Below are 12,279 nucleotides of genomic sequence, written 5' to 3'. Positions count from 1 at the left end.
ACCACTACCAATAACATTTCATTCAAACATCACAGCTTTTTCGTGAAAAACTCAATTACAATTGCGACAGTAATAGTTGAGACCCACATAAGGGAGCATGTTTGATGACGAGACATTGTTGATTAATCCGTTGCAATTGCAACATGAATTCCGCATTGATTAATTGTATGCATGCATGTATGTATGTATATATGTATGAGTGAGTGTGTGTGCGGATATATGTGATGTGATGCATATGATATGCACGGTTCCTGTATCCGTCATCTGGCTGTTATGGTCCAGACGACCCCTCCTAGCTGGCTTACAGTATAATCAAGCAGGTGAGCACTGCTACAAAGAAACAAACTCTGCCAATGCGCATCAGATCCAGAGAAGCATCTGATTTAGGAGGGTTATCATCATCAGCCCCAACCTCCACCGACTCTGGGGGTTGTGGTGATGGTGGCTGTGGGATATTACCTGCTGAAGAAGGGCGAGGCGGAGGAGGAGCATGGGCTGGAGCTGTGGGTGCCGCTGCTGCTGCTGCTGGTGCAGGGGGGCAGGTAGCAGTATCTGCAGGAGGCAGCAGGGAAGGGTGCAGCACCCCATCTATGCCATGGCACCTGATTGAAGGCCCATGGGTGCAGATGTTGGGGCTGGTGGTCCGGGCATTGTTGAAGAAGAGGCGGGGGGTGCCGTGGTTGACCACATTGAGGACGAAGCCGGGCTTGGAGGTGGGGATAATGGATCCGGTGGGGAAGTGGTCCATGTGCTCGAACAGGAGGGGCCAGGGGATGGAGTGGCGCAGCAGGAAGTCGGCGATGGAGGCCCCGGCCAAGTTGGCCTGGGAGAGGGACTTGTCGCTGGGCATGAGGAAGGTGACGTTGGCCTCAACCAGGTCCGGGGGGGCCATGTTGATGAGCATGGCGAAGGCAAAGTAGTTGGCCCTCTGCATCTCAGCCACAGCCATGGCCATGTCCATGCCCATATTATTATTATTACTAGTATTGTTATTAGCGGGAGCAGCTGAAGGGGGAATAGGGGAGGATGAAGGAGATGGGGAGGAGGAGGAGGAGAAGGAGAGGAAACCGGCCAGGGCTAGGAGGAGGAGGAGGATGTTTGATTGCAGTGACAAAGTGGTCATAGTCATAGTCATGGGAGTAGCAGTAGTAGTAGTAGAGGTAGTAGGCCTTAGAGGGAAAGGGAATCAATGCAGGCGGCGTGGCATGTAGGGTGGGGGAGTAGGAGGAGGAGGAGGAGGGGCGTACGTGTACGTGTACGTGATGAGTATCCTCAACTCAACTCACCGCGACTCCAGTGATTAATTGATAGCTAGTGTTTGATTGAGATTGAGATTTGGAGGCAGGACAGACAACAGGCAACAGGAACAAGAAGATAAGGACTACTAAATGAATGGAATGAATGAATATACAAAATCGCAAGTTAGATGGGGCATGCATCTTGGCTGCTGTAACAAACCCCACCCTCACCTTTCTTGCATTGCACACTGCATACGAATAGTATATGTAGTAATACAATCACAATATCTAAAACTTAACCAACCAGCTAGGTATGTAATTTAATAATGTACCTGCTCTCCCCTCCCCAACATTCTTTCTGCATGCTGCCCTAATTAAATTTTCAATCCAATCCAATCCAGGGCCGAGCCAACCATATGCCATCCTGATCCAGGTAGCTTTCTGTATATCTTATCTTGATGGCCGCATCATTTTCACCCTCCTCCTCCTTCTTCTTCTTCTCCCCCGCCCGCCCGCGTACATACGATCTGCATCATCTTCATGCACGCTCAGCAACACCAACACGTGCTACTGCTTCACATTGCAATCCAATCAGCTCACCAACACCCCATCCCATATTGTCACTCATATTATTAATTAATTAAGAGCTTTGTTTACAAGAGTTTGTCCACCTCCACGGGGTTGGGTTGGGTTGGGTTAACACACAATTTACAAAGTCGCTAATATTTTGCTCCTTGAGGCTCTCAGGTGTTGCAGAATGTAGATATGATGTGCCAAAACACAACATAACATAACATAACAAAACAAAACAAAACAATAGAGCTTGGCACTCACCACTGTAGATTTTGTAGAGTAAGAACACAACAATAACAATAATATCCCTCCCTCGATTCTCTTCACCCTAGTCATTGCTCACCACCATATACATGCACAATCACATCAATGAACTGAATACCAGCGACAACAACGACCCTTTCTTTCTATGTGCATGCCCACCCTGCCACTCTGCTGACTTCCGGTGGTAACACAAGTACTATTGACCTACACTACTACACACACCCCGCTCCCAATAGAGGCAAAAATCTAAGAGTGGTACCCAAAGAAACAAACAAACAAACAAAAAGAGGCTCCAATCATTAGGGCGAGGGGGGGGTTCCCCCGCTTGTGCCGTTGGGGAGCCTGCACTCGCAACTGCACACACTTCTAGAACCCTTCACCACCCGCTGCGCCCTGCGCACATGGAGCTTTATGTTCGCCACCTTACCTGCTATCTGTTCATTCACACCACACATCTGAGCAGGGAAGCAATAATCACCACGATACAATACATATAAGCTGATTGCCATCCCTAGTCTCACAGACAGGTATTGTCAGGCACATCCTAATACATTTTCCAGTACTATTCCCACTGATTCCACACAACGAATTCTGCAGTGACTACAAACCACTGCAACTGCAAATTTTGATTCATTCCATGATGCCAGGCACCGAAATTAACAGTTTCAGAAATGCACTTCTCTGCCATTGGCCAAAAGGTTTTTTACTTACTAGTTTCATATCAAACACACAAGTTCTGGGAATAGAAGACGGTTTGTACTTTTCTCTAATATTATTCACTATATAAAGCACGGCTTTTTAGAATCACAACACCACCAAAGAAGATTAAACTGTCATCAATCACAATTACTCAGTACCAAAAATCAACATTTTACAAAGCAACTCTTGAACAGATAGCTCTAACTCATAGCAATAAGGAGCTTCAAAACTGAAGTGTTAACTAGTACATAGCACACATGAAAGAGGAAGTGACTTACCATTCTCCAAGCCAAGTCTTCTGGGCCCAATGGCATTGCTGGATGGGAATATAAAAAGTGTCTCGAGTACTGAAATAGGCAATACAGTTGATGATGTTCTGTACTTGATAATTCCGTAAGGAGGAAAGCAAAACCGTTTTACCAAGAAAAATGAACTAGTGCAAGAAAGTACTGAAACTCTTTTGTAGCAATATAAATAGATTGAACAAACGTAACAGAAGACGCATACCTTAGCTAAGTTTTTTTGTCTCTCTCTAATTTCAGAGGAAGAAATACTTCTTAAAAATGATAAAAGCCATCCTGGCTGTGCAGCATCGCTAGAAGAAACAAAAACTGCCATCTGTCACATAAAAATCAGCTCAGTCCCAAACAAATGGCAGCAGATAAAGCTGTAATAGAAATCTAGCATGCTAGTTGGTGTCATAAGAACTCGCATTTATACGTCGCTTTGTGTAAATGTCACTAACAGTAGATTCATAACGGAAAATATGTCAAAAGTTGCATCAAATTACTAAATAAATGCATAATGTATTCTGCTGATGTTGCAAAATTAAATTCAGATTTAAAAATCTATTTGAGCTCTTCTTCTCTCACTTGTCATGTTTCATCAAATAAAGTGAAATTTCGAAAATCAATCCTTCAAAAGAATTCATATACCTTGCGATAATCTAGTATTCCTTCGAATGGAAGCTCCAGTTCATCACTAATTATAACAGGGATGCATCCACTGACAATTGCATCAAATAATCTAGCAGATGAAGGTGTATCACCAGCTGGACTAAGGCAAAAGGTTGACCTGACAGACAATGAATGAGGCAAGTAGATCAGAATTATTTTTTCCCCATAGGTCAGCTGAACCTATTGAATTTATTTTATCTCATTTACTTGCGCATGCCAATCTGGGCTGCAGCTTTTCCACCCTCACCAGCAGTGCCCTCCTCTATAACCACATCTTTGGCACCATTAAGTTCTGCCACAAGTTTTGTGCGAATTTTCCCACCCTAGAAGCAAAGCAAGATGAACCTCTTTATTTAGCAGAAAGTGCCTCTTTTATTTAGCAGAAAGTGCCTCTTTGAAGGCACACGTGAATAGGAAGATCTTACAGCATTTCTTTTGAGCCTTCCACGAAAAAATAACAGTGTCGTTCTCTTAGAATCTAGCAAGCATTTGGAATCACACAAATCCACATTGGGAACATAAGGAAGTATCAAGTCTTTCTCAAGGTAAACTTGGCCAGGCTTGTACCTGAATTGCCAACAGAGTCATACATTAGCTTTTATACATCTAAAATCAACTGCTGTAATTGGTTTGTTACTGCACTCAAGATAGATACAGACCAATTCCCAGTGGAGTCCATATCTGGAAGGAGCCATATAGCCTGCTTCACAAATTTTCGAACAGATTTAAATGACCAAGGATGATGAACTGGTAATATGTGATCTCTACCTTCAGAACGCTTCCATGCTGGTTGATCTATTATCCATTTCAGTGCTTCCTAGATTCTCCAAAGATTACGTAGTAAATGTCATAAAGGGATGCATATTAAATCATCTTCCAAAAGAAATCACCATCAAAATACAGCAATTTTCAATGACATTAAAACTGATCCTGGGATCAAGATTTTGAACTCCAAGCAAACAAAGTCTGTCATGAACATGTTATATTCAAAATACACCAATCACCCTAAGAAAATTGTAATATTGTGCTCTCAAATGGTGCAAGATAAAAAGTAATGAGTAAAAATCACACTAAAGAATGGTTACTTACGTTTCTTGACATAGTTATATGAAAAAGGCCAATCATGGCATATCCAAGATATGTACATAATGAGCACATGAAAAAGCTCAACAAGATGAGGTAATGGATTGAAACACTAGCTGAAGCTACAATGGAAACATTCAACTAGTTTTTTCCTTCTATTGTTAGAAAAAAAAAAAAAAAAAAAGAAGTTTTTTTTATGGTAGTGATTGAGCATTTCTATCCGGTTAAGGAAAAGAACCAGACAATGAACATCAGAAAAGCAAACCATAAACAATAGAAACTCCGAGAAGGAGTTCACCCTAGCTTCTGAAAAACGCATGCAACCATTAAAATGTATAGAAAATGGTAACGCACTCACACCCTATAAAGCGCCTTGCATTGCTGTTTCTCCAACAAGAAAAAGCTAATTGTAGTGAAAAATGGAACGTAGAATAAGTCAGCTTCTTCCTGCTTGAGAACTCTCACGACATTCTTCAATAACCTCTCAGACTCCGGAGCTATCAAATCCGCCCACAGCCAGTAATCAATTGAATGCTACAGTCAAAAGCCCACGTATAAGCAATAGCATAAACGAAGCATTGTAGAATCTATGTAAACCAGATGCAGCAAATGAACGCTCACTTGCTCTATTAATCGATGAACGGGACTGCCATTAGAGGTGAGATTATTAGTCTCCTGATACGTATTTTGGAACAGGCGGAGTAAATCATAAGTGAATTTGGAAGGCATGTCATAAACATAAACTCGAATCGGGGAATATAACGACATTTGGTTTCCTCCATAGAGACGTTTCTCCTCAGCAAGCGAAATTGAATCGTCCAATCTCTTGACGTCTTGTTGTGCGGCATCGCCTCGAACAGTGTCGTCGGGAAGCTTCAAGGAAGATTTGGAGTTGGAATTCATCAGGAATTTCTGGAGAGAGGAGACGAAAGAATAGTCGATGTTAGGGCTAAGATGCGCATGGATCGTGCCGACGGGAGAGAAGGAAGAAGAAGGGGTGGATGAGAACGCAAAAAAGAGCAGAGAGAGAAAGAGAAGCGCAAGGACGAAAAGGAGGAGCGGAGATCGCCGAGATTTAGCGGCGCCGGAGGCAGCTCTTCCAGCCATTTTCCGGTGGCGGGGCGGGGCGAGTCGGAAGAGAGAGGGCGCTCTCTTCAACCTAATTGCTGCTATTTGATTTGATTGATTATTCGTTCGATCTATCGAGTTAGGGTGTGTTTGTTTGAGAATTTGAATTTTGGATTGGGATTTAAATAATAAAAATATTAAATTTGAATAATTATAATATTTTTAATATAAAATTAATTTTTTAGTATAATATAAAAAATAAAAACTAAAAGTTTGATTTATATTTTGGGAGACAAAAGTTTGTATGGATAGTCAAATTCCACGAATTCCCTCAAACAAACACGCGCTGGATGATGTAGCTAAAAAAGCTAAAAAACAAAGGCACCATATATATATATTATTCTTACTCTTTTTAATAATATTTCCATCTTATTATCAAAAGTTTAATAAAGTGAATTAGATTGACCCAATTCTCATTTACGTGGAACATACTTACGTAAAAGAAAACTAATTTTAAGTAATTTAGATTTTTTGAAATAGTTAATTAGTCTAAATAAAATTAATTTTACAACTCCATCGTTTGAAAATAGTTTGTTTGACGTTAATTTATTTTATTTTTTTATGTGACATTCAATACAATAGTCGTATTTACTATTTTTTGTTCAAAATAATAATCTTACCATATCACTCTAAAACTATCGTTATTCTTCTTTTTATAGTAATACATTCACAAGGGACAAAATGTCTTATACCTGTATTTTTTACCCACAATCAATATAATATTAATATTCCTTAAAAATCTCCTGCCCAACACAACCAAGACACAAGGAGTATTATTTATTAATTATGTTAATATTTTTTAAAGTTGACTTTAAAATTTATTTTTTTATATTTGATAAAATTGAAATTATTATTATTCATTTATTTATATATACTATATATAGAGAGAGAGTCACTTAAATTTTTTAGAGCAAAAATCATTTTTATCTCATTCAATATTATAATTATTAATTTTAATCTCATTCAAAATTTTTTTATCAATTTTGGTCCAAAATGGTTGACTGGGAATCACCAGCAGATAGGAACATGATTGTGTTTAGCATACCAGCGGGAACACGACCATATTCATAAGTGTAGGGTAATCAATACGGCCGTCCGTGTTGAACCCATTTTTTTTATTTTAGTTTATCTCATAACAAAATATCCATTTTTTTTAGTAATTGTATTATCTTCATAACATTACAAATATTTTTCAAATTTACAATATATTACACAAATATCATTACTTTTATATCATATTATACTAATAAAGTTATTTTAGTCTTTTTACCTTTATTTCTATTCTATCTCAATATAATACTAATATTTATAAAATTTTGTGCAAAAAGTAGATTGATATATAGATATGAGACGGAGGGAGTATGATATATCGAAAAATAAAATTATTCGGTAACAATTAAATTGTATTATTTCGAAAATTTAAAAGTTAGACCCCTATTTCATCTAATCCTAGTTCCGCCCACCGTCCATGCTTTTCTTTCTTCAATTTTATTCAAGTATGTTAAAATACACAAAAAAATTATGAATGATCATTGTATAGTTTTTTCCTTTCGACTTTAAGGGTGTGTTTGTTTGGGGTTTGAAATTTGAGTTGGGATTTGAATAGGAAAAATTTTGAATTTGAATAGTTGTATGATGTGATATAAATAGGTATTGATGTGATGTTTTGAATATAAAATTGAATTTTAGTATAATATAAAAAATAAAAAATAGATGTTTGATTTGATATTTTTGAGGAAAAAAAAATTGAATAAGTAGTGTAAATCCAATCCAATCCCCCAAACAAACACACCCTAAGTATATCTAATACGTCATAGAAGTATATAGAATCAAAATATTTTTTGTGTGGCCCATTGCTTTTGCTCTTAGAGCATGTGCAATAGATAGTGAAAAAAAAAAAAAAAGATTGTTTCTAATTCGGGGGTATTATAAGGCGCATCTTATTTTAAAAATCAAAACAAAAATTAATACACAATTACATTATATGTATTAGATGAATTTCAATGGCTTAGGCTTGGCTTCCTTAGCAGCATGGATGTTGTCATGCTTTTTTGCCTTTAAGATCTTCTCCATTGTGGTTTTTTTATTGAAATTTGAAACAAAAATTTCACACACTATAATTGGACTTGTATATTTTGTATGCTCTTAAAATTTGGAAAAAAAGCCTCTAGAACGCACATCTATTTTTAAAATGATATCACCATCAAATATAATAATAAATCACAAAAAAGTACAAATTATTTTAATTGTATATTTGATACACGGTCATGCACATAAAGCGGCGAAAAGTAATGCAAGGTATGAAGACGAGGATTGAGAAGATGAGTGCAACACCTACGGATTAGAAACAAAAGATACGGGGAGAGAAAATATATATATTTAAGATTTAAATTTAAATTTTAAAATTAGAATTGAAGTGGACAATTGTGAAAAAGAAAAATATAGACTAAAATTTTAGCTTGTCTTTCAACTCAGGAATTTTGGGCTTATTTTTCTTTTAGCAACTTTTAAGTGAAATTGAAATTAGAAGAAAAATCCAACGATGAGCATCAATTGACTTAAATCATTTCCTTAAAGTAGAAGTATCAATTTTTGTAGGAAGTTGCTATGGAAATGATTTCTTAGTTTAAAATTCTTGCAAGGAGAAATGAATTTTCTTTTTGCCATTTGAGTATTTCTCTAGATATCTTTGTTTTGGTCTAGTTTATTGTGGACGAAATTTTTTAGATTGTATTGTTTAAGAGGAAAATATTCATGTTCAAAATTTCCTAAAAAGCATCTAATGAGATAAGTCCCTACTCTACCCGCCCCTGTCCGTTGATGTGTCTTCTAGGTTCCTTTCTATTTCAATGGCATCATCTTCTGGAATGAGATTCGAGGCCGGGATAGGCTCTCATTATCTTCCTCTGCATTGAAAGAAGTAGCTGCGACAAAGAAAGAGATATTTGCAAGGGAAAGTGAAATCAATTTTTAATTCAAAGTACGTAGGCCGACTACTCTTCAACTAAGTCATGTAGAGACCGAAGGATCTCCTACCGCTTGCGCCTCTATTGCTCTGGACTGAATCGAAGAGGCATGGAGAAAATGACGACTTAAAAAGTATGCGCATTGAGAAAATGACTTCAATTGCGTTTGCGCCAGATAAGGGGAAAGGTAAGGAAGGAAGGATGTACGTACTCTCAGATTATGCCCAAATCTTCATGCATCATGGGACATGGCGTTGCCTTTGCCATTTTGGTTTATTTGATTGGCCTTTGTGCTTGCTTGCTGTGTGCCTGATACAGGACAGGAGAGAACAGGACAATCACAACCACATATATCGTTAACGTTGAGCACAGGTCCCTCCCCCCTCTTCCCTTCCTCAACCTAACACGTTAACACACGCCAGCCAAATAAAATGATGCTATCTATTGAAAAGAACAGGAGGAGGAGGGTATGCATGCATGTATCTCTCTCTCTCTCTCTCTCTCTTGCTCAGTCAGGCAAGACTCATACCTGTGCAAACATCACAACACCAGCACTACTGCTAATCATAATCAAACACAAACAAACGTGCTGATTTGCTCCTCCCTCTGCTTATGCGAATCACACCAAACCCGCAGGTGGTTCTTCTGGTTTGTCTCATGATTTTAATTAGATAGATAGATAAAAACAGTCCTTGCAAACTTTCCAAATATCAATCACAATATAATCTTTAAAAGGAGATGAGATCGTCTTTGTCTTTAGGCGGCGGCGGCGGCTGCTGCTGCTTCTTCGAATCTTGTCCCCCAGACCCACTTTTCTTCCCAAAGATCATCTCATCAAGATCATCCATCATCTCATCGTTCTTCTCTCCATTACTACTCCCCCCACCACTGTGCACCCCTGCTGCTGCTGGTTTTCTGATTAGACCTTGACCATCGTCTTTCCCTGCACGCGGTGAATCATCTGGCTCCACAGCAACCGGTATCATCGCTGGCTCTGGCTCTTGCGGCACAGCCAGCGGTTTCTTCATGTCTTCGTATCTTGATAAAACTTTCTGTACCTCATCATTCACATTCAGTGCTTCAAATAGAAGGGCCTCGTTTTCTCCAGCTGTTTCTATTATTCTCTGAACAGTGTACTGGGACTCCCGACACTGTTGGACAAGCGTGATGGTCAGGTCATCCTGCACAAACATTCATAGCAAAGAACAAAGTATAATTAGCAGCAACACATGTCAATTGAGGTGCCCCAAACAATTCTCCAGATGACATCATCATCATCATGAATTCTCCAGATGACATCATCACACCCAAATCACACTTGTATGGTTAGCAACACTGGAAGACCTTGCCAAACAAGATAATCAATTAAGCAAATATTTGAAACTGTTCACTATGTAGAAGATGAGGGCCAACTGCAAGCATCACAATTAATCCAATGAAAATAAAACCATCGCCGAATAGAAATGTGAGTACGTAGATGAAACAGGCAGAGTTAAGAGGCCAGACTTACATGAAGTTAAATTCTCTATCAAATATAAACCAGCAATGGTACCTGGAGAACATCTTGCTGTGGGGATGAGGATATAACAGTGGTCAGAAGCTCTATGCTGTTCCTTGCTATGTCGAACGCTTCCTTTGTTTGTTCAGCTGAAAAGCTTTGTGCAGGCGTAGCATTTGATTCTGAAGCAGTCTCAGATCTTGAAGGAGTAAATATTGGAGCCAGACTTTCATTATCGCGACCAGGGAACCGTACACCCCTTGATTTCAAACTCTGAAATCAGACCACAAGAAACATAAGCTCAAGAGAAGTGAATCAGAAGCTGAGTTGTGCATATTGTACAAACAAGACAATTAAAAATGTAAACTGAAAATATGCTGCGGAATTTATTCTTCAATGTCAAGAGTCAGAGAGAAAAATAAGTCCAGACCAAGCATAATTCATCCTAGTACAAGTCAAGTGACATAATCAGTGGATACAATCACATGTTAGTATCCTTGTGCTAAAAGATATTGGTCAAACCGATCAAGGAAACTTTTTAAGTCAAGTCCATCAATTCCAATATACTTCAAACTAACATATATACATATGGATTAATTCAATAGCACCCCAAGCAACAGCACATTATGGAATTAGAAATCAAACCTTCAGCATGCCAGAGCAGTTTGGTTTAAATGGTTCTAGAATCAAAGAAGGAAAGGCTGAATTGTAAATAATTAAATGCCCATTCAATCACATTAAGTTGGTTCCGAAAAAATCCAATGAGCAAAAGAAGTTGGGACTCCCAGGACCCAGGGTACCTTGTATGTCTCTTCATAAACAGGCAAGTAGCGCAGCTCAATCGATGACTCTCCCCATGATTCAATTAACATCAGAGCCTTGTTTCGATTATTGACCACAGTCTGTGGATCATCGATCAACTTCACCATCTCGTCCAGTACCCTCTCAGCTGCCACCTCGGAGAAGGCCTTTTCGCAGTTCTTTGCAACAGTTTCAAGCAACACCAGAGCTAAGTACTGAATCCTAGTAGTCTTCAACATGATCCGCTTCTTTATCCCCCTGATCAATTCGGTACTGTTGACCCTGTCGTGGTTGATCATATCACAGAGTTCGAGATTCATGGCCCAATCAGGCTCATCAAGGGTCTCAGCAGTGGCTTCCTCAACAAGTTTGTCTGCCTGATTTGGGCCCTGGAAAAATTCCTTCATTTTGAAACTCATTGAACTCATCCCAGCGGTGATCTTTTGTCCCACTTCAGTGCCGCCTATCTTCAAGCGCTCACCGAGGGCATTGACTTTATCCATCAAATTGTCACTCATCTTTTCCAAATCCCGCAAAATCCTGAAACAGATTAGATATTAGTAATCCTTCCGATTAGGATGATGACATGTGTCAAAGACACAAGTTTTGCCAACAAGATCGAGCAGACTCTAATTCTTTAAACCCTAGTATCAGACAGATATCGGCGGAAGATGGGCTCTCGAAGAAAGAACGGGGTAGAAAGACACACCCTCCATAAAAAATCAACACGACTAGAAACCAAATCAAGACACCACAAACTAAACTGTGAAATGGTAAATTAAATAAGTTTCAAATGTCATAGCGTTGATCCGCGGCTGATCAAAGTAAAGCAATTAAAATACAGGTAGCAGAGGAGAATAGCGATTTAGATCGGGAGGGGAAGGAGGCGTACCTTAGAAGGGAAGCCAAATGGTTGAGGGGGGAATAGAGGAGAAGATTGACGCGTCGACCAGGAGAAGAAATGGAGAGAGGACAAGAGGGAGCGGAGCAGGGGTTTGGAAGTTGGGAATTACGGAATGTTAAAGTGTCACTGTATCATAGCGTGCGTTTGCGTTTGGATCTTGGAAGAATTC

The 12,279-nt window shown here is 39.1% G+C and overlaps 3 protein-coding genes across 7 annotated transcripts; all 3 read right to left on the bottom strand.

Moving 5' to 3' along the window:
- Window positions 1-48: 48 nt before the first annotated feature.
- On the bottom strand, window positions 49-1,908 carry LOC127256217 (FAS1 domain-containing protein SELMODRAFT_448915). Its single transcript, XM_051282104.1, has one exon. The coding sequence runs from the start codon at window positions 1,133-1,135 to the stop codon at window positions 302-304; it is 834 nt and encodes a 277-aa protein (XP_051138061.1). The 5' UTR covers window positions 1,136-1,908; the 3' UTR covers window positions 49-301.
- Window positions 1,909-2,057: 149 nt separating this feature from the next.
- Window positions 2,058-6,002, bottom strand: LOC127256211 (probable arabinosyltransferase ARAD1). Its single transcript, XM_051282084.1, has 9 exons — window positions 5,435-6,002; window positions 5,174-5,347; window positions 4,390-4,547; window positions 4,156-4,297; window positions 3,938-4,053; window positions 3,710-3,848; window positions 3,282-3,392; window positions 3,053-3,121; window positions 2,058-2,509 (listed from the first exon to the last, which is right to left on the bottom strand). The coding sequence occupies exons 1-9, from the start codon at window positions 5,918-5,920 to the stop codon at window positions 2,375-2,377; spliced, it is 1,530 nt and encodes a 509-aa protein (XP_051138041.1). The 5' UTR covers window positions 5,921-6,002; the 3' UTR covers window positions 2,058-2,374.
- A 2,623-nt stretch (window positions 6,003-8,625) lies between these two features.
- LOC127256214 (TOM1-like protein 1) lies at window positions 8,626-12,277 on the bottom strand. Of its 5 annotated transcripts, XM_051282098.1 has the most exons (7): window positions 12,099-12,277; window positions 11,206-11,746; window positions 10,460-10,678; window positions 9,437-10,088; window positions 9,119-9,216; window positions 8,978-9,001; window positions 8,626-8,865 (listed from the first exon to the last, which is right to left on the bottom strand). In XM_051282098.1, the coding sequence occupies exons 2-4, from the start codon at window positions 11,722-11,724 to the stop codon at window positions 9,636-9,638; spliced, it is 1,191 nt and encodes a 396-aa protein (XP_051138055.1). In that variant the 5' UTR covers window positions 11,725-11,746; window positions 12,099-12,277; the 3' UTR covers window positions 8,626-8,865; window positions 8,978-9,001; window positions 9,119-9,216; window positions 9,437-9,635. The 5 variants fall into 5 exon arrangements, with proteins under 5 accessions (XP_051138055.1, XP_051138052.1, XP_051138054.1 ...); XM_051282095.1 differs by having other exon boundaries at window positions 8,978-9,216; XM_051282097.1 differs by having other exon boundaries at window positions 8,626-9,001.
- Between the last annotated feature and the right edge of the window lie 2 nt (window positions 12,278-12,279).

Source organism: Andrographis paniculata, unplaced genomic scaffold (assembly GCF_009805555.1).
Source record: "Andrographis paniculata isolate CXL003 unplaced genomic scaffold, ASM980555v1 Contig55END, whole genome shotgun sequence".
In the NCBI taxonomy this organism is placed as follows: Eukaryota; Viridiplantae; Streptophyta; class Magnoliopsida; order Lamiales; family Acanthaceae; genus Andrographis; species Andrographis paniculata.
This window is presented reverse-complemented; position numbering and strand designations above follow the sequence as displayed.